Below are 25,262 nucleotides of genomic sequence, written 5' to 3'. Positions count from 1 at the left end.
TTGTTTTGTTTGCTGATGTTTCTAAGTAGCCTGGAACAGTGCCTGGAACATTGCATGTGAAGGGCACTGTCCTAGAGATTTTATGTACATTATTTCACTTAATTATCATCTCTGCATATACAGATGAAGAAGTAAGACTCATGGAACTTACCTAACTTGACTGAAGTCAAGATCTGGAAGATAGTGGAGCTGAGGTTTGTCTGTCTAAGTCTCCTGCTTCTTGCTCCTCTTATACAAAGCAAGCAAAAACAAAAGAATAGAATAAATACATATATATGGATGGATTTATGTGTTACCTCATAGTTAAAACACTTTTATATGAATGTGTACATATATTCTTGCACATAAATTGCCATCTTTATCAGTAACTTAAATATGTATAGCTTTGTTTTGGTATTATTTCAGTAAATATTGATGCTGAAACAGGAATTTTGTTTTCCTCCCTTCTCTATGCAAATACATCCTCTGTGCAGTCCACAGCAAGACCCTGGTATAGAAAGACCATTCTCATACTAATTGTACATTTTGTTTGATGGATTGTTCAAGCCTTGTAAGATCTCATTTGCACTCACCTTAAGATAAAACTGCGTCAATTAGCATGTTTTCATTATTAAATATAGTACATAATTGGAGCATGTCTTTCAGGGGTTTTCAACTTACAGTTTCAAGTCTGGTTCTAAGTACGACAGTACAATTGCTCTATTTTGATTGTAAATTCCAATGTTTATTTGAGCAATATCCCTTCTGAAAAATGACTGATACTCCTGGATGAACTAACATAATAACCCTGTTTTTGCAATCTGTAGACTTACCGTTCCTTATTGCTCCAAGCCCCTGATTAGAATATTATTATTGTATGTATCAGGGGAGATTTACCAGCATATGAACCACTTTGTCTTTGGGATAAGTAAATATTCCTAATTTGACACTTGTGCTAACAATGGTTAACTCAGTTATATACTACTTTAGGGAAAGATAAAGTAAAATTTAGCATTTTTTGTCTGAAATTTAAGGAGCAGGGCATCCTAAACCACCAGATACTATTTTGGTATAATCTATCACCTGTGTTAATGTTTTATTGGATATAAATCATAACATATCAGGTTGCATAGCGACAATATGGTTCACCAGCCATTCTATTTTTATAACTTTATTTAAAACTGACATGTAACTTGCTGTACCTGAAACCCCAAGTGAGCCAGTTATTGGAGTGTAACAAAGTTTTGACGTCAGAGTAGCTATTTATTCCACTGGAAACCATTAGCGATGCATTACCCTTTGGCACTGCTGTTTTTTGCAGAAACATGGTTAAAATTTTATGACTGATTTTGACCAATTAGATTTCTTTCCCTCTTAGAACTAAGAAATTATATATAATATACAAATATATATGCATCTGTGTGTATATAATATGCACATGCTTTATATTCCTAAGATGTGGAATATGTAAATATATGTATATATATTCTAACATTATACATATAAAGCCTTTTAAAAATTTATTCTCGAAAGCCAAGTGTTATGGGTTTTATTTTTCTTAACTTCCAGACTGATTACTGTTTTATGGGAGGGGGTAGCTGCACACTGTTGTTGTTTATGACTGTGTAAGCGGATACTATGTGCTGCGTAGTTCTGCCGTGTTTGTTGGCATTATTGCTGTTGCTCTTATTTTAAGAGGACTTCTTAGCATTTCATTTGTTTACTACCAACAGTCAATTCTTTGGAAGTGATAGGGGTAACACCATTTTGTACAAATGTAATATAATCAGTTACAGGCAGGTTTTCCTCCTGCTTCGCTTTGACTGTTTTTTTCCCGAAGGTACTAAAATATGTACTGTGCATCCATGCGTGGGGCTAAAGTCCCTTGACTCCAGAGCCAGCCAAGCGCCGGCTTGCATGCTGAGCTCTGCCAGTGCACTTCAAATTGGATCTGATGGGACCACCATTTGGAATTAAGAAGAGGAAAAGATTTCAGTTTTTTATTTAGTGACCTAGCTGCTCTTAAAACTCTGTATAAAACATTGCCAGACTTATGTTTCTGGAATAACTCAGTTGTGTCAGTTAAGGAGATGCCTGCATTTAATCTGAGGAGAGAAAGTTAATTCTCTCAAACTCCAGTGTGAGACCTCAAATTCAACAATTATTATTACTGTTATTTTTAATGTATTATCTACTTATTAATCCTCACGTATTATTGAATTGACTGTTTTTCTTTGGAAAATTCGAATGCTTATATATAAATTTAATAGGAGAGCTCCGTATTGGTAACCCTTTCAGCATGTTATAATTTTTTTCGAACTCCATCTTTTTCCCCTGAAACCCACCGAGACTCTTTTGAGGTGTAAAATGTGTAGGATGAGTTCCAACTCCAAAAGTAGTATATTTCTTACAAAGCATCACCATATTGCACATTGACTAAAAGCAGAGGCCTTGGAAACATAGTAATCAGGGTTAGCATCTCTGCCTGCCACCGTCTCTGGCAGTGAATGGATGATTTCAAAATTCTGAGCCAATTTCCTGACCTGTAAAATAGGTACAGTAAGAACTACCTCAAAGATTATTTTATTATGATTAAATGAAATATCAAACATAAAGCTCTTAACTCAATGTCTGTCATTAGTAATAACTCAATAAATGGTGACTATCCTTTGTGCTATTGGACTTGTAACTCTTGTTGTCTGCAGAGGCAGACATGGCATAGTGTGTAATAGCACAGGCTTTAGAACCAGACTGCCTGTGTTAGAATCCCACCTCTGCTACTCACTACCTATGTAACCTTCAAGAAGTTTCTTAACTCTGCTGCCTCACTTTCCCCATCTGTAACTTGGGGGAATAGAATAGTGCCTACTTCAGGTTGTGTTTGAAGATTACATGCTGTAGTACAAGGAGAGTGCTCGGAACAGTGCCCGACACGTGCTGTGGGTTCAGTAGGTGTTAGCTATTGTTATTCAAAAATTACTTAATATGAGCTTCTTAGTATTTTAGAGGTGGTATTTAGAGATGTTTTAAGTCCAGCCCTGGCATTCTATAATGATTAAACAGGCCCAGCTTTAGAAGTGAAATTTGTCTGAAGACACACAGCATTTCTGGACATTTTGACATCCAGCCCAGCAATCCTGCAAATAGCCTTTCAATAGATATTTATTGTAAAACTCATTTAAACACCAATAAAATAACCCAAATAATTGACATCAAAATCTGAATGAATTCATTTTAGTATTTATTGCAAAAGCACATTATTTTAGATTTTATTGTTCTTGCACTTTTTAAAGATACATAGTCCCTCCAGGAAGCCTAGCTGTGCTGGTGTGAGGCGAACCTGGTGAATTCTGATTCAAGACTGATATTTGCATTGTTCCTGTTTTCAGGTACACAATACATTTTTCATCAGGCAGATGATTTTATTCTGATGATACCTGCCAGTGACCTAACCATCCACATGGTGACATACGTGCTGGAGCTCTATAATTCCATTTCTTTATGCTTCCTCCTGCTCAGGGGTAGCTGCTAAAACTAGAACAATGAAGAGACACTTTCTCGTGGCTTGCCGTTCCACCTTTTAGAAAAATATATACATAGCTCAAGAATTACTATTTTAAGAGGTTGTTGCATCAGTTTCATCAGAGAAATGTGCAAACAGATGCCCTGAATCAACCTCTCAGAGCTGTCTGTAGTGACACTTAGACATTTTGGTCTTGAATTAACTTGACCCGAGTTTAATTCTTAGCTTTACCACTACTAGCTGTGTGACCTTGAGCAATTTACTCGTTATCAAATATTTATCGAGTACCCATTCTGTTCCCGGTTAGTATGCTAGATAATCTTATAGAAAGATGTATAAGAAAAATATTCTCTAAGCCCAAGTTTCAATAATTTTAAACTGAGGATTCATCTAATTTATAGGATTGTGATGAAGGTCAAAATGTGATCATCTAAGTTAAAACGTTCCGTGAATCATAAAGTTGTGTACTGTTATTTAAGGTGAGCTCTTTGAGAAGAGGGACCACGTCTTACCTTTGTTACCGTAGTATCTAATAGAGTCCCAGCACATAGAAGTAGTCAGAAAATGTCTACAGCAGATTGATTGTCTTACAAATCTCAAAGCATCTATCTGTGCATAGAAGAATATTAACATATCAAAATTTAAACTTAAAAATATAGATGATTTATTCTTTTGACTTTTTAACTGGAATCCACATATACTCAGAATTTTATGGAACATTCCTATGGGATTTTCTGGAAGAAAAAGTAGTCTTAGACAAAGTCACTTTTATATTTGCAGCGTTATCAGCAGCCCCTACTTTCTGCAGTGTAATGTAGGGTTTGAATTAAGAAAAATTATAAAATTGATTAAATCTATTATAGCCAACAACTGGTACTATTTTTATGCACCTAGAGTCACAGCCTCAAGATGTTAGAATAATTTACTTTGTATGTCATATATATAAATATATTAAGTGGCTAAAAATATGTTTTGTATGTGAACTTAATCTTTGAATAATAAAATCTATTTAGTTAGCATAGAAGTCAACTCCTTAAAATCTTTCTAAGTATTTGGACACTATATGTTTATTAATGTTATTAAATGGATTAGAAATACAAACATGAGCACACCGGGCCACATCTAAAAAGCTTTCATTTAATGTATTTTAAGTTAAAATATAGGAAATGAAATCTTGTAGATCAGAAAGTATCGGTATCAGGCAACATTAACCTGACCAAAAGCCCAAATCCTCGGATTCTCTTTACACTATACTTCCAGGTTTGAACCTAACCACCCAATCACCCTTTTGCAAAATAGTGGCACTCAAGGTCTACATAAACTAAATTCATACTCGGTTTGGGAAATTATCTCCTGCTAATAAACACTTGAATGTTCTTTTAAAATGGGAAATGATATGCAATAGTCACAGGAATACGACTCAGCAACTGAAAAGTACAGAAAAGCATTTCAGAGAGAGGTCACTGGAAAATAGTATGGCTAAAAAAAAATTTCCTTCCAACGTACACTCAGCTACTTAATTTGCATTTACACAGGGAATGAATTTTTCTTATTCCCATTGAACTTAAAAAAGCAATAAAAATCCAATAAAATCTCACCCTATCAATTTGAAGTTTGAATGAACATTTTTTGAGAGGTCAGATAGGCCATATTTCCTTTTCCTTAGACTAAAACCATTAGCTATTTGCCATAATCTTATAGTGTGTAATCACCATACGGAGTTGATGCTGGCGAGGACGGCCAACAGGAGAAAGGCGTGCATTGTTCTTGTCCTCCTCTGGGTGCATCATTTTAATACGCTGGTAGAGTTGTCGGCAGTGTTGCCAGTGAGTATTCTGTTACAGGAAAAACGTGGGATGTCTTCATAGAGCATTGATTTGACTCGTTAAATTAAACTTTGTTTTATAATTAGACACTATTTTCTATTAAAATGAATGCAGATATATCATAGAGTAGGTTAAAATATACCTTAACTTAGAAATTCAAATATCAGACTTCATGGTCTGAATTTTGAGCTGCTAACTGCTCTCTTCCTTTGAAAAGCACTGCTCACTTCCATTATAGAGTTTCCCTTCATTTTTAAATACTTGGTTGTATTTAGTGATTTTTATTTCTTTATTTAAACTGAATTTAAGGTGCCATGTTAAAGGCCATCCATCAAAAGATACTAGAGTAGGAATTGGTAATTTCAGCCTTACACACTGGAGTTAGGGCCCAGTGATGGGTGAAGACGGATGAGTGTCCCCACCACTTCCTCTCTGTAGGTGATCTTACTGCTCACACTAGGAAGTGGAATTTCTCTCTTCTCTCTGGGAGGGAGCGACACACATACCTGCTTCCCAAGCCTCAGTGTTCCTGGGAGCTGCCATCCCTTGCCTTGCCTGGCAGCTGTTACCCTTTACCATGATAGCAAGCATTTAATTCTTCGTACTCATTTACTTCATGCTTGTTGTACATAGTTTATAAAAGCTGTCATCAGCCTCAAGAGTTTGCCATTCCTCATGGTCTTGATAGACAGGCCTAAACCTCTTTTCTTTTCGGCTGTATCTAACTGTTGCTTCTTAAAGAGGACTATGAATGAGACCCCTCAGGAAAACCCCCAAAATATAAACAGGCTTGTTTTGATGTTGATTCTTTAGGTTGGTAGTAAACATCCATAATTTGTAAACATTCCCCAGATGATTGTGATATTCACCCTTAATTAGAGAACTCTAGATTAAATCACCTGTCCCCTTCAGACCTGGATTCAGGCAGTCATGCAAGCACCCTGCATCAACAATGCCAAGCCTTCAAAACTCTGAGAATGTTTAAGCTGTGATAGACTTTCCTGAATAACTGATAGAATCGGTGGGACATTTTGCCTGTGTATATGTGTGGTGAGCGTTTGGACGTTGGAGTCATCTAAGCCACGTCTGGAGGCATAAGTCTTGGAAAGTGAGGCCTCAGAGAGATGATCACTTCCTATTCCAGTTCTCACACTAAGCCTTCTGGAAAACTGGACAAGAGGCTAGCATGAAGGAAACAAGGTTGTCTAGCACACGGAAGTCATACACGAGAAACCATAGAGGAGTGGTGTAAAGGCCGTTTTGCATTTACTATCTGATAATTATTACCCAGAGAAAACCAGGCTGTACATAAAATAAATCTTTCTACGTATGAAATAAAGTGCCTTTTTTTTCCTGGGACTTTTTTAAGTGCCCCAGAAGGGAAAAAGAATATTCCAAAAAGGAACTTTGTTTAAAAAGTGTTGTGATTGCAGTACCATCCTCCAAAGTAAAGCTCTTTGTTTCTTCTTCGTTGAATGAATTAACTTTAACGTGAGCTGAATTACCTGGCTTTGGTTGATATGAATTGTGATTTTGATTTCCTTTGCTAGTAGAACATGCTAGCATTTTCCCCTTTGAGTATATTTAAGTTCTTCCGTGATATTGTGGGTGGTAAGATATCATGAACAAAAACTTAAACTCTTTTAAATTGATTGACTGTGGTAATATAATTCCATAAAGTTTCTCATAACTCTTAGAAATGTGAAAAATAAGTGTCTAAAACTTATGCCCTTTTAACAATTGTACTGAGGTAAACTTATGGGGTACACACTGCATGACTATTTTCCCTCCAAAGCCTCTATCAGTAGACTACGTATGTTACATCTCTTCCTGAGCACTCTGATCACGTTTAAGTATGATGGAAAAAACATTTAGTTATTACTAAGTATTCTCATTTTTTATGTCTTTTTCAAAGATATTAGTGCTTCTCAAAATCATCACTGGCTTCATCGTCAAAAAAAATGTTTATTGAACACTTACAATTTCTTTTGAGTGCTGCAGACACAAGAAAGTATATGACATGGTCCACATGACCCTGAAGGCCCTTATGTATACGTAAAAAGATGAATAACATTACGACAGAGCGTGCACTGAGTGCCCAGGGAAGCATCAGTAAGCTCAGGCACAGTCTGGAAGAGGAAATGCTCACCAAGCGTTGGAACAGTGTACTCCTTATATGAGAGAGGGAGAGAGGGAGGGAGTGTGGAGGTGGCCGGGGGCAGGAGCGTTTAAGCACAGAGGTAATAAATGTTTTTATGTGAGAATTACGTGGGATCAAAGGTTCAGTTTTTCAATATCAAGTAAAAAGAGTAAAGTAAGATGCTAAAAAAATTAAGCAAGAAAGCAGTTCTCACTAGGAAAATTTCCTTATTAGAATTCTTTCTTTCAGTTTCTAATCTCTTTTATAATGTAAAGTAGATAAACTCCCTACCAGGGGCCCAAGTGTAATGAACGCTTCTCTAGGCCACATATTTGGGAAAGTTACATTTTTATTTGGTGTTTCTTTTAGTGTCTGATATCTATCTCCTGATAATATTGGCCTGAAACTGAGACCAGAGGAGTTCTTCCCTTTTAAAATCCTGTTATATATTCATTTAATCGACATTTTCTAAATCCCTGCTATTCTGAGACAGTGGTGAAGCTCTCTCTCCAGCCCTGACCTCTCCCTTGGCTTCAGTGCTGCGTGCTCACCTGCTTCACGGGTCTGGCCCACTGGGTGTCAGCCTGGTGAGACCACCCCTTAGATATCTAGCTGGATTTGGTGTGCTCACATTTTGTTAATTTTTGTTAATTTTGTCCATGAGAGATATTAGCTTTTAGTTTTTCTTTTCTGTAATGTCTGTTGAATTTTATATCAGGCTGGCCTTGTGAATTGAGTTGAAAAATGTTTCCTCTTTTTCTGTTCTCTGGAAAAGTTTATAAAATACTTGTGTTATTTAGCTGTTTGGAAGAACTCGTGGTGAAGCCATCTCGGCTTGCTGTCTTCTCTGTGGGAGGTTTTATAGTTACAGATTTAATTGCTTAATGGTTTTAGGACTATTTATATTGTATATTTCTTCATAGGTCAGTTTTAGTAAGTTATGATTTCTCTGGGAATTTTTTTCATTTAATCTAGATTTCAAATTTATTAGCATAAAGTTGTTATTAATGCCCTCTTATATTTTTAATGTCTGTAGGATCTATAGTAACATGTTCTTTCATCTCTTATATTAGTAATTTATGCATTCTCTCTTCTTGATCATCCTTATAAGGGGTTAAACAACTTTCTTTTTTTTTTTTTTTTAAACATTTTATTTTTTCCTTTTTCTCCCCAAAGCCCCCCGGTACATAGTTGTATATTCTTCGTTGTGGGTCCTTCTAGCTGTGGCATATGGGACGCTGCCTCAGCGTGGCCTGATGAGCAGTGTCATGTCCGTGCCCAGGATTCGAACCAACGAAACACTGGGCCGCCTGCAGCGGAGTGCGCGAACTTAACCACTCGGCCACGGGGCCAGCCCCTTAAACAACTTTCTTAGTCTTTTCAAACAACAAATTTTTGGTCTTTGTATAATTCTTTCTATTGTATATTCTTTTTTTTTTTATTTCTATATTTTTTTGCTCTATAATTTCCCACCTCTTTTTAAGAGTTTCACTTGCTGTTGTCTTTTAATTTATAAAAATGAAGCCATAGATCATTGATTTTCAGCCTTCTTTTCAAGTATGTACATTTAAGTAGCTGAATTTTTCTCAAGCGTGACTTTAGAAGCATACAGGAAGTTTTGATGTTTCATTTTCATTGGGTTGGTAAGTTATGCTATACTTTCTATCACTGTTTAGTTGAAAATATTCATTTGCACTTTTTTCTGGATTATTTAGAAGTTTATTGCTTAATTTCTAAATATTTGGGGGACTTTTTATTTATTTTCCTCATATTGATTTCCAATTAAATCCCACTATGGTTAGAAAATATACTGTGTATAGTATCAGTCCTTTGAAATTTGGTGAAACTAGTCTGATAGCCCAGCATGTAGTCTGTTTTTAATATATACTCAATATACCTTTAGAAATATGTATATTGTATAATTTTGGCGTGTGAAGCTTTTTACATGTCAGTTACATCGAACTTGATAATTGTATATTTCATATCTTCTATACGTCTGCTTATTCTATGTTTACTGAGAGTAATATTTTAAAATCTGCCGTTATAACTGTGTATTTATCTGTCTGCTTTTAGTTCTATCAATTTTTGCTTACGTATTTTAAAGCTTTATTATTAGGCATATACAGACTTATAATTGGCATATCATTTTAGTAGATTTGACCCTTTTATCATGATAAAATACCTCTTTTTATTTCTAGTACTTTTTCTGTCTACTGTATTTGATACCATGTTTCTATTGTGTAGTGTTTGCGTGACATTTTTTTCCGTCTTTTAATTTTCAACTTCTCTGTGTCCTAACAGTTAAATTGTCATTTATAAGCAGCATATCATTGAATTTTGAAAGTCTGTGTCTTTTAATTGGAGTCTTTGGCCCAGGAATATTTAATATAGTTACTGATATATTTGGGGTTAAATCTACCTGCCATCTTCCTGTTTGCTTTCTATTTGTCTACCCTATTCTTTGTTCTCTTTTCCTCCTTTGTTGCCTTCTTTTTTGTTATTATTATTCCATCTCATCTCTTTGTTTGCTCATATGATGCACATTATTTTACTATTCTTTTTAAGGTTACCCTGGAGATCACAACATACATTATTGTTCTGTGAAAATCTAATATAAATTAGTACTTTGACCTCTTCCTGGACATTGGAATTGCATGGACTTTAAAACACATTAACTATATTTACCACGTTCTTGCCTTTTGTGCCACTACCGTATATTTTAACTCTACATGCATATTGAACACACAAGAAATTATCTTATACAGTCACATTTCATCTAGCTTTATCCATACATTTACCCATTCCATTGCTCTTCATTCCATCATACATTTCCTTTTTCACTTGAGATTATTCTCCTTCTACCTGAAGAAAACTAATTTTAGTATGTCTTTTAGTATGGGTGTGCTAGTGTTGAATTATCTCAGTTTTCTGTATCTGAAAATATCTTTATTTCTCTTTCACTTTTGAAGGCAATTTGTCAGTCTCCTGGCTTTCATTATTTCAGTTCTAACTGTTGCTCCTATGAATGTAATGTATCTTTTTTTCTTCTGGCTGTTCTTAATATTTTAATTTCCTTTTATTTTCACAGATTTTACTGTCACGGTCCTAGTTTTTTTTCTTTGTTTTTTAATTTGTGTATCCTCTTTGCTTTGGGGTTTATTGTGTCTTTTGAGTCTGTGGCTTGAAATCTTGAATCATTTTGGAAAGCTCTTAGCCAATATGTCTTTAAATATTGCTTTTACCTCGTTTTCTCTCTCCTCTGCTTTGGAATTCCAGTTATACCTATGTTAGATCTCCTTGCCATGTTACATGTCTCTTATGCTCTGTTCTGTATTTTCCAGGTTATTTCCTCTGCCTTTTTCAGTCTTAATAGTTTCTGCTGAGCTATTCACCATTGTCACTAATCTTTTCTTGAGCTATTTCTAAGCTGCTCTTAAATCTACCTATTAAATTCTTAATTTCAGTTATTGTATTTTTCTGTTTTCCATTTGGTCTGATTTTCATTTTAGTGTTTTCAGTAGAGGCATTTTTGGGCTGAAATTATCTAATTTGTCCTCTGTTTTCTTGAGTATATTAATCAGTATTTTAGAATCCATTCTGATAACTCTATTCTGTATCCTGTATGTCTGTTTCTATTACCTATTCCTTAGGGTTGATATTTGGTCTTATCTCTGGGTCTATCTTGTAATTTTTTTATTTGAATTCACACACTGTTTTTGAGAAAATCATGGAGCTATTTTGAAAGTCTGAAAGATATCTTCCTCCAGGTATCATTGTCTGTTGCTTCTGGCAGGCAGTTCATCTAAGACCATGTCACCCAAAAGCAGTATGGACTGAACTGATTGGAGGCTGGATTTGCATCTTTGTGTCACCTACTTTCGGTCTACCCTTCTACTAGTCAGTTTTAGCCCTTTTGAGTCCTAACTGAAATTCTGGGACCATTACCTGGTCATAACCATTTGATAGATTCTAAACTCAGTCTTTGTCTCCCTCATCCTATTAGGCTGCGGAAAGTTCTGCTCAGTTTCTCAGCCTCCCAGCCTCCGCTTGCGAATAAACAAAGGCGTTGAGGGGATGAGGCACCACAGTGTTGGGCTTGCTTGTTTGCACTCCCCTTTTCTCTCTTCAAGTCCTAGCTACTTTATGGCTCTCTGATCCCTTCAAACAGATCATTTTAATTATCTTACCCAGTGTTTCTAGGTTTTTTCAGTGGGAGGGTCTGAGCAAGCTAAACTGCTATAGACAGAATAGAAGTCTTTGAATATGTTGATTTTGATTTTCCCCTGAAATGTAAGCTCTGCAATCCTTGAGATTTTGTCTGTTTTATTTATTTGTACCACAGGTGCCTAGAACAGTGCCTGAAATTTAGTAATTGCTCAGCAAATATTCATTTGTTTGTTTTTGTAGCTGAGCACTAGTTAGTCTAATTTCTGAGCTGACCGTTTTTTTGTAACTCACAGTAGCCTTAGGACTATCTAATACATACTAGTGAGTGGAAATTATGAGACCTGCTAAGTTGTTAGTCCAGAACAGGGGAAGATTACTCCAGTGCGTTAACTTTGAAAGAGTTACTGGGAGATAGAAATAAAATTGCATTTTATCACTTCTAAAATGTACTTTATTCAAGTCAATACATGAATTGCAAATGAATGACTAAATCAATTTTTAAAAGTATTTCCTGAAGAAGAAGACAATGATGTGTAAAGATAATGCTATCAAAGATTTTGAGCAAATTATGCACAAATTATTTTTGAGTAAAAGTAATGTTTTTTCATTCCATCTGTACAATATGTGAAAATATTCTTTGAGCAAGGATATCTTTTAGTAATATTTAAAAGTGATCATAATTAATATGAAAATCAAAATATCTTGGATATATATAAGTACGTCTGTGAAGAGCTTTAAGTTATGTGGTAAACATTAAAATATCAAAAAGTGAACCGTTCTCAAAGTATAACTGGAGCATGGTGAAATGGAAGGAGAAATACAGCCCAATGGTGGCACATGAAAGAAGCTGGAGAAGAATTCTCGGTGGTCAAAAGGTCACAGTCCACCAGTGTGCCATGCATTTGGTGTGCCTGGAGCAAAGCCTTGCCATTGCTTCCAACTCTCAGTTGGTAGCACAAATTGTAAGAAGAGTATGTAAGAAAATAAAGCAGCTCGGAGCAGAGAGAGAAAAGTTACATTTATTGAGGGCCTTCCCATGCCTAGGTGTCTTAGTCGGTGTTCTCATGTACATTAATTAACATATTCTTCACAGAAACTCTGTGAGGTTGGAACTGCTCTGTTGTCTGCATAGTACAAAAAGGAATCTGAGTCTTGAGGGGATAAATAATTAGAAAGTTAATAGTCTGATTCAGTCTGGCTCCAGAACTTGTTGAGATATTTCTACCATCCCAGGCTGCCTCCGAGGTAAAACCTTAAAACACCATGAGATGCAGGGAACTGGCCCTGGGGGAAATTAAACAGCTGGTCCAGTAGAACAGAGTTAAGAAGCAGCAGAGCCAAGGTGTAAACATAAACCTCACGATTCAGTCCCCTTCTACTCTGCTGCTGATGTTTTAAGAAAAAATAAACCTCCTCTGACTGATATATGTTGGTACATGTACCTTGTGTGCTCTTGTTCATTTTTATATTCCTGTGTCCAGCCCCTGGTAGATAATCTGTATTCAGAAGATATTTGAATGCTGAATCTGCAGACCTATAACTATGAAGAGATGACAAACATTAAAAACAATTAAAGCACTTTAGTAAAAAATCAGACAAACTAGGCAGATTTGTGGATCACAACACAGTCATAATGGTGAAGACTTAGAGATCTGAGATGGCACTAAATAAACAGAAACTTGAGAGGTATTACAGTGTAGTGGTTAAGAACATGGACTCTGAGCTAGTGGGACTGAGTTTGCATTCTAATGCTGCCACTTACCTGCTATCTGACTTGGTAAGTGACTTCACTGCCTGCACTTGTCTCTTCACCTGCAGCATGTGGGTGATAATGTCACCCACCTCACAGGGCTCTCCTGAGGAGGAAATGATTCAGTTGATAAGAAGCGCTTAGGGTGGGGTCTGGCACAGAGGAAGCACTCTACAAGTGTTTGCTCAAATGTGAACTGCACGTTTCATCCCCTATTTTGGCTTCCTCTGACTTCCTTGCTTGGGAGGCCTAAAGAAGTGGTAAAAGCAGCCATGGCCCCTGCTTTGTGCCTACAGACCAATAAAATGTACTGAGTGGAAAATAAGTAGCACACTGGCATTTACATGGATTAATGCTGGTACTAATGTGAGAGGCTTGGATCCACAGTAAGCAGACCTTCATCCTGGAAAAGCAATTTGGATTTTGCTCTTCTTATCCTCTTATGGGAGTTATCATCTAGGTATGCCCCTAAATGCACACACAAAATGAGTGATGAAGGTTTATGATGAAGTAAACTCTGGATTCAGTTCACTTTAAGTTTGATGAAACAAACTAAGTACCTGGGTACTGTTCTGGCAGCTTCTTAAGACATGTTGGTTGTCTTCGGCTTTACATTGCTCTGTTTGTCACTCTGGTCCACATGATCAGAGTTATCTGCATGTCCATCTGCTAGCTCAGTGTACCCTCATATCTCTCTACAGGGTTCTTGATAATGGACTGAAGATGGCCTAGTCTATAGCTTAGATGACTTAACATCATGTTGTCTTTGCTGCTGATCCTGACTTGGTGCTAGTTTTAGTGATTGGGCCAGTTCTAATAAATTACATCTCTAATTTATTTTGTCATGTATGCATCTCTTCTCATATCCCTGTCTAGAACCTCATTCCTTCACAACTAGATGATTTGTTCTTTTTAGAAAAAGTCTGGTCAACAGCTAGAGCCTTCCTATATGCTGCCGCGTTTACTTGACGCTAACATGACTAGGTCCCTATACATTGCTTTCTTAAAGACCCCCTACTACCACATACTACCCCTTCCCAGATGATCGTGTATTAGCCCTTGCCAGACCCTGAGCCATAGACTCCTGGTTGGCTTCTGCTCAGATTTCTATTTCTGGTACCTGAACCCAGCCCCTTAGTCTACCTCTGAATTCTAACTTCAACTACCAACCACCACTGCATAACTCTTGTTATGCCTTTAAGAGGAAGCTACCCTGTAACATAAAGGTCTCAATCAACAGAAGAGAATCTAGAAGATTAAAGGGAAAGAAAATTTGTTTTCTCCTTCCTACTTTTAATTTCACTCTTAAATACAAAGAGTGTGGTATATTGTTGGCAAAAATGCCCACTATAATTCCTCTCTTCTCCGTATGTACCCTCTTGTAATGTGTCCTTACTGCTTTTTGCAGCACGAGGTGAAGTCTGTTTTTATAGCCCTTGAATCTGAACTGAGCTATGGACTTAGTTTGGCTAATGGGATATTAGAAAATGGGGCATAATCAGAAGCCTGAAAAGTGCTGAATTCTGGGGTTGTCCTACCTTGCTGCTTTTGGAGCCAGACCATTCTGTGGAAGACCTGATGTAGCCTGCTAAATGCTGGAGACATGTGGTCCAGTCACCGTTTTACTCCAGCCAACTTCCCACATGTGAGTGAGGCCATGTGGACCAACCAAGCCTCAGTCAACCCACCATCAAAAGAATCACCCAGCTGAGCCCAACCCAAACTTCTGACCCACAGAATATGAGCTGAAAAATCATGGTTGTTTTAAGCTACTAAATTTTGGGGTGGTTTGTCACACAGCAAAAGTTAAGTGATTCAGAAAGAATCAAGACCATCATTATCAATCATTTTCATGGACCATTTTTATGTTTTTGTCAGTTGTCTATGTCTGAATCCCACGTTTGTGTACTTTGGTAGCATTCATTACTATGCTTGAGGTTAGAAGTTATATAATGACTTGAAGCATTTATTTAATATTGTTGATTAAGAGGGAGGAGTGTTAAGTCCTGGGAGAAGTATGATAGTGATGTTTTTCTTCCCTAGCTTGTCTCAGAAAGAATTAGCCTCCAAATTCAAAGTTTTTCCTGAAAATTTTTGTCCTGACTTCACATTTTTAAATTGCTTTATCCAATAACCCAGTTTTTTTTTTAAAAAATCTGATTCTACACAAATAAGTTTTCTGTCCATAAAACTGAAAATTATTTATTCCTGGGGAACAAAAAGTACCTGTTTATATCAAGCATTTTATAAACCATGGGAGTTTTGGGTTTCTAAAACCAAGATGGCTAAGTACTCACGTTAGCTACAAGATGTCGTCCTTCTGAGTTGGATCCACTTTTATTGTTTGTGGGGTAATATATCCTTAAGCCCTATCATTAGACTGTGTGCGGTTAGAAGAATGATGAAGTTCCATGTTCAGTCCTAAATAAATACCCAGTGAATAGTAATACTCTCGCAACCTCAGCCTCGGTATATACTAGAGCATCTGAGTCCTTTATAATAAAGCAGACCCTTGTACTCCAAGTGCAGATGACTTGCCAGTCAAGCTTAACAATACTTATCACAGTCAAGGAACTTCAGAAATGGCTTCTAGCAACCACAGCCTTGTTGGCACTCCACTGCTAAGTGCCTTGGCTTTCCTTGGGACTGGGCTGTAGGACCATTCCCATGTAGCATGTGCTTTGAGTCACAGGTAACACCTGCTTACATCCTGGGGAGCCTAGAGTGATGACACGAGGATGTAAACAAATTGTGCATTTGTGATTATGGCTAATTGTCCTGTTTGGCTCTATTTTTGTGACCATCATGATCTTCCCTAGCCAATTCACGCTTCTCTGTTACTTGTTTTATAACACTTGTAAAACACCTATGCAAAAATATTGAAAATTAAAATTTGAAAGAAAGAAGGATGGAAGGATGAGGGGAGGGAAAAGAGAAGACCTAAGGGAGGAAGGGAAAGAGGAAGGAAAGAAGAAAGAGAAAGCGGACATGGCGTCGACCTGTCCAGGAAAATTAGCCTCACCGTAATTGCATCTATGAAATTATGCCTCAGGGTCTGAAGTTAAGGCTGAGTTTTCAACAGATGGTCAGTAAACTTTTACTCTGAGAACAATCTAATTCTCTAAACACGTAAGTGATATAGCATCAGAAAATTCTGCCTTAAACACGTGATTTACTTTGTGGTGTGGCTTCATGGTTGCCCTTTTTCCCGTACCATATTCTCATACTTATATATCATTATGCTGAGTTTTGTACCACAAGGATTACATTTTTGTTATTTACTCATAGTGAGGCATAAAACTGCATGGATATTGTATGTTGAGCAGTTACATTTGAGGGCACCCAAGAATGCAAACATCCCCTGTGAGGTTTTATTTTTATTTTACAAGAATATTAGCTTCAACCATGATAATAGCTGTAATGCCTAAGGAATAAAGACTGGACAATAGTGTTTTTTTTTTTTTTAGGCTTTTGCTGCAGTGTAAAGAAGATTTCTGTGGTTAAAGATAATACCTGAATCCTAAAAGGGTTGTCGAAAATGTGTAGAGCAGAAATTGTCCTTAGATCAAAAACAATTAACAAAACAAAACTGTGCAAGTACAGTGAGGAGGGAGCAGGCTGAGCAGTGGTGTCCAGGACAAAGCCTCGGGCTACAGGTCATCCAAGTCAGCAGTGCGAAGTCAGTTGTACAACTGCTCTGATCTCCAGCTGTGTTAATATAATAAGTAGAACACGAGAGGCAAGAATTTATTCTGTGCTGACCATTATGGAATTCACATCTCAGGATACAGGCAAACTGTGTCCTTAGACATTCAGACAAGAACAGCTGGCATGGTGAAAGATACTTTGTATGGAGAATAGCAGAAGAAACAAGCTGTATGGTTTAGAGGAAAGGAGACTTGAGGAGCATGATAGCTGTAGTAGTTATGATGGTTTCCATTGCAAGTAAAAGAAAAACCCGTTCCCACTGGGCGTCACTAACAAAGCGGATTTATGGGCTCATGTAACTCAAGAATTCAGACAGGTGGTGTTTTAGGTGCGGCTCAGTCTAGTGGCCTGGTTAATCTTTCTACTTTGCCTTCTACAGTTTTGGCCAAAACTGGCTGCCACTCTCTCCCTTCTTTGAGTTAAGACATCTGCTGGCAATAATCAGGGTTATGTGCTTTTTTCATAGCAATGAAAGTCTGAAAAACCTTTTTCCTTGAGTAGCTTATTGGAAGAAAGAAGAATTTTCTTTTCCCAACTCCCTAGGAAATATCTCTTGTATCTCATTGGCCAGAGCTGTGACACATGCCAATCTCTGAAAAAATTACCTCAGGGGTCTTGGGGATGGTGTGTTCAAATTAGCTTAGCTAATCAGAAATCTACCTTTTGGGCTGAGATGTTATACCCATCAGGATTCTCAAGAGAAATAGAACCAGTGGGGGATATACATACATACATACATACATGTACATACTCACAGTATATACAGAGATTTATTTCAAGGAATTGGCTCACACATTGTGAAGACTGGCAAGTCTGAAATCGGTAGGGCAGGTCAGCAGGCTGGAAACTCTGACAGGAGCTAATATTGCAGTCCGGAGGCAGAATTTCTTCTTCCTCAGGGAAACCTCAGTTTTTTCTCGTACTGCCTTTCAGCGGATTGGATGAGGCCTGCCCACATTCCTGAAGGTAATATCCTTTACTTAAAGTGAGCTGATTGTAGTGTTAACCACATCTACAGAACACCTTTACAGCAGCACCTCCATTACTGTTTGATTCAATAACTGCATCTGCAGCCTAGCCAAGTTGACACCTAAACCATCATAGATAGGACCAGTCTCTCTCGAAACACGTGGCTGAAATTTTGCAGAGCTGTTGGAACAGAGAGCTTGGCAACTAAGAGGCAGCCAGTAAATATCCCTAATATCCTAATAGATATGTAAAAGGCTGTGGAGCGATAGACTTTCAATTGCTTTATATGGACTGATACCAGGGATAAAAATTATAGAAATAGTGAGGAAACAGCTATCAACTTAACTGCAAAAAGAAGTGGCTAAAAAAAGAGTAGTGAGGGCCAGCCTGGTGGCGTAGTGGTTAAGTTTGTGTGCTCCGCTTCGGCAGCCTGAGGTTTGCAGGTTCAGATCCTGGGCACAGACCTACACCTCTCATCAGCCATGCTGTGGCAGCATCCCACACACAAAATAGAGGAAGATTGGCACAGGTGTTAGCTCAGGGCCAATCTTCCTCACACAGACAAAAAAAAAGAGCAGTGACTTCTTACTACTGGGAATGTTCAAACATGAGGTAGCAGACTTGACTGGTATAAGGCCCTAAATTAAAGCCCAGTATTATGTGTTGTCGACCGCTGGGGACACTGGGAGAGCCTCGAATGCCTAACTACAAGTTCTCCTTCCCACTGAGGTCCCACAGATACAGATCCTCAGTCAAAGGACCCTCCTTATCAAAGCGATCAGGCACAATATCTGCTTACCCCTGAGTAGCAGGTGTCAGTTCCCTGCTAGCTCATGGCATTATTCAAATAAGCCAATCACATCCTCTCATGGGAACCAATGGCACCCTACCCTCTTGATACCACAAAACCTGCTTCTCACAGCCTCTGGTTGCCCACTCTGTCCTGAGTGCATCCCCCATGTAGCCAGGCATGGCGTGTGGTGTGCTCCTCCCTTGTGAGTACATGTAACTGTAAACTCCTGTCAGTCTCATGTGTCCAGTGTCAGGCACCCCATGTTCGGCCGTTTCCATAATCCTAGAATGGGAATCCCTCCCTCACCAATGGGGTGAGTGGGAGGTAATTAAAACAGTGACCTCCTCCCTGCCCCCCAGCAGTGACAGTGGAGAGGGAAAATGTTCAAACATCAGTTAAATAATTGGAATACATGATTTGTGAATTGCCTTCCAATCCCAAGATTCTATTATTTTTGTTTTCAATGTATTAGCATTCATTTTATATTTTCCAAATACAGACATAGCAATCTGTTTATCTCTCTACTGTTAGCACTCATCAAGTTGTTTTGCAAACTGTTTATTTACATATCTCTTCCTCTCAGCTCAAAGCTCAGAAAGCCATGCTTTATCAATCTTTAAGTACCTCCAAATAACATACTGCTGGACGCATAGCAGATAATTCAGTGAGTATTTGGTGAGTGAATCTGAAAATCACTTTCTCCATCAGAATTTGAGAAAACATTACCAATGAGCTGTGAAGTACTCCTTAAACAACATAGATAAAAGTAAATATCATAGGGCCTGGCCTGGTGGCACAGCAGTTAAGTTCGCACGTTCCACTTCTTGGCAGCCCAGGGTTCACTGGTTCGGATCCCAGGTGTGGACATGGCACCTCCTGGCAAGCCATGCTGTGGTAGACGTCCCACATATAAAGTAGAGGAAGATGGACACGGATGTTAGCTCAGGGCCAGTCTTCCTCAGCAAAAAAGAGGAGAATTGGCAGTAGTTAGCTCAGGGCTAATCTTCCTCAAAAAAAAAAAGTAAATGTCATAAATATGAATTCCCCAACACTGATGAAATCCACACTCACTCTTCCCACCTGTAGACGGAGGGAATGAGGTCTTGGGAGTGTTGCCCAGTTTTTCTCTTCTCATTCCCTTTCCAAAATGCCTGTCAGTTGCCCTAAGGCTTCTGAAGAACCCTGAAGGCAGCATCTTACTTTGTGTAGGAAGGAGAATTAGTATAGCTGTTAAGTGATCCCACCTCCTTGCCTGTCTGTTGATTCTGAATGCTCCATTCACTTCAGAATCTCTGCTGAGAGCTAAAACATTGCTTCTGCAAGAAGGGGTTTACTTTAGGCATAGTTTCATTCTTCAAGTGTGCAGCTGCACAGCAGCCTGATCCTAAATTATGGGAAAAATATGGAGAGACCTAAAATGGTTGACTTGAAGATGTTTGACATATGTTTTTTCTGTGATTTCTGTTTTATTATTATATTTCAATTGGCTTACCCATTAAATTTGTTCTTTTGCTTCCAGTTTTACTGAGATCATTGACATACAGCACTGTATGAGGTCTACAGCATAATGAATTAACTTACACGGATTGTGAAGTAATTTACAACAATGTTTAGTTAACATCCATCATCTCATATAGATACAAAAAGTAAAAGGAGAAAAAAATGTTGTTTTCCTTCTGATGAGAACTCTTAGGATTAACTCTCTTAATAACTTTCAGATACACTATACGGCAGTGTTAACTGTAGTCATCATGTGGTACAGTACCTCCCTAGTACTTATTGATCTTATTTATCTGGAAGTTTGTACCTTTTGGCCACCTTCATCCAGTTCCCCTTTCCCCAACCCCCACCTCTGGTAACCACAAATCTGAGCTCTTTTTCTGTGAGTTTGGTTTTCTCTCTTTCTTTTTAGATTCCACATATAAGTGAGGTCATATAGTATTTGTCTTTCTCTGTCTGACTTATTTCACTTAACACAGTGCCCTCAAGGTCCATCCATGTTCTCGAAAATGGCAAGATTTCCTTCTCCCCTTTTTTTGGTTAAATAATATTCTGTTGTACATATACCACAACTTCTTTACCCATTCATCCATTGATGGACACTGAAGTTGTTTCCATGTCTTGGCTATAGGAAATAATGCTGTTATGAACCCTGGGGTGCAGATAGTGTTTTCGTTTCCTTTGGATATATTCCCAGAAGTGGAATTGCTGGGTCATATGGTAGTTCTATTTTTAATTTTTTTGGGAACCTCCATACTGTTTTCCATAGTGGCTGTGCCAATTTACAATCCCACCAATAAGTCGCAGAGTTCCCCTTTCTGCACATCCTCACCAGCATTTGTTATCTCTAAATTTATTCTTTTGAGGGAATGGCATATGCTTCTTTTCCAAACCCATAGATTTAAGAACTTTTTTTAAGAAAGAATGAAAGACCTGGTCTGAGAAAGGAATTTTTCTAATTCATAAATTTATTATCTACCTTCACAAAGGTATAAAATAAATTGTGTTTATTAGCAAGAACAAAATTACGTTAAATCACCTTTGGTGTTGAAACCAAAGATGTAGAGTTTCCATATCCATATGTCTTTATATAGTACTAAGCATGTGGCTGGCACTTAGTAAGTATATATTGGTTGAATGATATAATAATAGGATGTGCTCCCTACCGTTGATCATAGACCTTAAGAAAGACTTCAATATAACAGAAGTGTTTTCTCCATCTCCTGGGTTTATTCACAGTAAACAGATTCGAGCCATGCTGGGCCAGTTCAGCCAGGCGGAAGCCTTATTAATGAAAGCTGGAGTGCAGCCAGAGACTTTGGATGGAGTTCTTTTGGATCTTGGGTGTTCTTCCATGCAACTTGATGCTCCTGAAAGAGGTTTTTCCCTTCGGAAGGACGGTCCCTTGGACATGAGAATGGATGGCGGCAGGTGAGTATTGATAAAGCACTTCTTCTCACAACGAGAAATCCATTTCTCAAAAACACTTGGAATTTAATTTCCTTTTAAGACTGCAGAATTCCAATCACACGCCCACACCTAACACTATCCATACATAATAAATCAGTTTTGTTTGCTACTCATTATAGACTTTACAGTTTTTCTAGATTTGGGATTCTAAACAAAAAAAAAATCATTGCTGTCTTTACACAAAATAGTGAGGAGGATAACTTTCATACTGATTATCTTTTTTATGGAAACAATGTTAGCTTTTAGACTACTAACAAAATTGATAAATATGATGCTTAAACAATGGTTCCATTTTTCTGTAGGCCCAACTATGCCTCTTGTGTGGAGTAAAGGGAACTATATTTAATGCATATTCTATTGAATGCTACATAAAAGGCAAGATCCTAGAGGTCAGCGATTGTGTGTTTTGTCTGGTCTCTTAAACAGTCACTTGGGTTCAATCTTCTCAAGACAAACTACAATTTGTGGTACTATGTCAAACACAGTACTATGCAGGGGCCCGCCCAGTGGCATAGTGGTTAAGTGTGCACGTTCTGCTTAGGCGGCCCAGGGTTCTCCGGTTCAGATCCCGGGTGCGGACATGGCAAACACTTGGCGCGCCATGCTGTAGTAGGAGTCCTACATATAAAGTAGAGGAAGATGGGCATGGATATTAGCTCAGGGCCAGTCTTCCTCAGCAAAAGGAGGAGGATTGGCAGTAGTTAGCTTAGGGCTAATCTTCCTCAAAAAACCCCCGCACAGTACTATGCATAGGACGGCTTTACACCACCTCTTCATTCCTCACCTCACCACCCTGGGAATACTAGCGTTTGTCCTCCATTGTCCAAATAGGTACATTTATATATTTAGTAACGCAAAGAGGATCACATTCTAGGAAAGTATAGGATAATTTCTTTATATCTAAGTTAATTTTAAAAGCTTAGATTAGCACTTGTTTCTGTGCCCCACACTGGCCCAGGGACTGAACAGCCAGTACCTGCAAAGCTTAACCCTGCTTTTCTCCCTTATTTCGTGTCCCTACCCCTCTACCCCCACCAAATTATGTATCATGGCCCCTACCTTTGGGCAGCTTACTTTCTAGGAACGTTAGATTTTCTTATATCTAAATAAGCAAACCATTATGTTACTGTTAGTAGTCTGCAATTCTAGACCTGCATGAACATTTCTACGGAAACAAATAGGTTTTCCAAAGTTTCTTCCAGCCTATTAGAAGGACCTATATATAAGAAATGTAAAGTCCAACTTAAGGCAATAAATCAACATTGAATTGACTTTGACTTCTTTCCGACAAACTGCTTTGTCCCATGGTAATTATTCACATGTAGCCTTTTCCCCATGTTTTGATATGACCTGTTACCTTGGATTGTGACCCATTCTTGTTGGAACCTTTCTGTTCTTAGTCTTATACCTTCTTTTGCACAAGTTGGCATTCATAGAATGAAAAATGTGATCATAAGAGAAAATAATAAAAATCCTTTAAAAACCAGTGACTAATAGTAAAGGTCAAATATCTTCTCATGTTTGGAGATTGAGGTGGTTGTGCTGAGGTAATAAAATGTCAAGCGAATTTCTGCTTTTCCTCTGTCTTGCTAAGGAGGACGCCTTCTGAAATACAATGAGCAAAGCTTCTAGCTAACGGTAGTAAACCTCTATATTGTTAATGTACAGACTTACAGCAAATTGTGGTCTGCGAATCACGGTTCTGAGGTTCTCACCTAAGAACTTGAAGATAAGATTGCCCTTGAGAATTAAACTCTTAAGTCAATACATAATGGATGAGATTAGAGATGAGCACACATGTCTTAGAAGGCAGGATGGCTTCCAGGTAGATGGCATAGACTGCAACGTAATCAGAGATACTAACAGATCTGAAGACAGGATGCGACGTTCAGAAAGGGGGAGTTGGTTCCCGTGAATTCATAGAAAAAGGAGAGTCAGAGATGTAAATATGAGCAATGCCAATCCAAGTGGTGTTATGGGGAGAGGGAGTCAAAGCCAAAGGATATGACTGGTCAGCTCCTGGAGGCTGCTGCATCCTGGTGATGAAGGTCGATGCAAGAGGCTTTCTTCACCTGTCGCCACGTAACCCTGGGACCTTACAGCACAATTTATTCTGTGCCATCCCAGCTTCAACAGCAGCTTTCGGATTATGATAGAGCTATCACGTGGCAGAAAGCAACTCACAGCTTCAAGGACTTGCAGGTCTAACTCTGTTGTCAGCTGTATTCTTCACTAGAAAGTAATAAATAAGTGGCCACTTATGTTAATATTTTCCTTGTCTTGTGAATGTAGTCACTGTAAATTGGTGGTCTCTGCAGGACTGACAAGATGGCTTAGGCTGTTAAGTTGGGGGACAGATTTTGTATCCTCTTCACTACATGAATGTCTATTCTGAAGTTTCCTAGCAGCCTGCTGGCTTTTCCACTGTTGCCCCTTTTGCCTTGTAGCACTATAGAAACTTCCATCCTGCTATTCAGTGTTAACATAAGTGTAAAATAAAATTGTGCCTGTTATCGACTTAACTATATTTGAGTGAAATGCTGTTTTTAATTTTCTTATTTAAAAGTAGAAAGGTACTGGGGGCCAGGCCCGTGGCCGAGTGGTTAAGTTCATGCGCTCCGCTCCAGCGGCCCAGGGTTTTGCCAGTTCAGATCCTGGGCATGGACATGGCACCGCTCATCAAGCCATGCTGAGGCGGCATCCCACATGCCACAACTAGAAGGACCCACAACTAAAAATACACAGCTTTGTATTGGGGGCGGGGGGGGGGGGGCTTTGGGGAGACAAAGGAAAAATAAAAAAAAAATCTGAAAGTAGGAAGGTATAAAAAACTGCCATACTAATCTTAGAATTGCCCTGGTAGAACTGCACTATATCCTATGGAGTCTGAATTTACATCATTAACAAGGTTCATTCTAACACCCGGTGATTTGGGCAGTTGAATTCACAACTAGGTAAGATCTGTCAGGCATTTTGTCAGTTAGGCCAAGAATGACGATTGGCAAATCTAGGAATGGCAAGATCTAAGGGACATTGGCGTTCACTGAGCTTCTCTCTGTGCCAGGCTTTATACTATATTTTACAATTGCATGCACCTTCGATTCTCCAAACAATTCTGTGAGGTAAGCATTGTTACTTTTGTTTCACGTTAGACATTGAGGCTCCAATAGGTTAAAAAGCTTACCCAATATGTGTAGCAAGTCCAGGATTCTAATCTAGGTCGATCTGACTCTAAAGACCAAATCTTCATCCTTAAAGCTGTTATTGAAGGAGCAAAGCCTATTAGATGGAAACAGGGCTGCCTTATAGAACGTTCGCTGGTCTCAGGGTGCCATGGCAGCCAGGAATAAAACAAGAATTGCAGGATCTGGAAAGCAAGGTTTGACTGAGAGAGAGAGAGAACACAGAGAGAGAGAGAGAGAGAGATGGAAGTCATG

General features: G+C 38.3%; 1 protein-coding gene across 2 annotated transcripts in view; it reads left to right on the top strand.

Moving 5' to 3' along the window:
* The window catches only part of METTL15 (methyltransferase like 15), a 185,849-nt gene that overhangs the window by 118,935 nt on the left and 41,652 nt on the right, over positions 1-25,262 (top strand). For both annotated transcript variants that reach the window (XM_046638395.1, XM_046638396.1), the window contains exon 4: positions 21,595-21,786. In XM_046638395.1, the coding sequence (XP_046494351.1) occupies positions 21,595-21,786 (192 nt within the window). The remainder of the gene's footprint in view (positions 1-21,594; positions 21,787-25,262) is intronic.

Source organism: Equus quagga, chromosome 14 (assembly GCF_021613505.1).
Source record: "Equus quagga isolate Etosha38 chromosome 14, UCLA_HA_Equagga_1.0, whole genome shotgun sequence".
Classification (NCBI taxonomy): domain Eukaryota; kingdom Metazoa; phylum Chordata; class Mammalia; order Perissodactyla; family Equidae; genus Equus; species Equus quagga.
The sequence above is the reverse complement of the archived record's forward strand: the minus strand, read 5'-3'. Positions and strand labels throughout refer to the sequence as shown.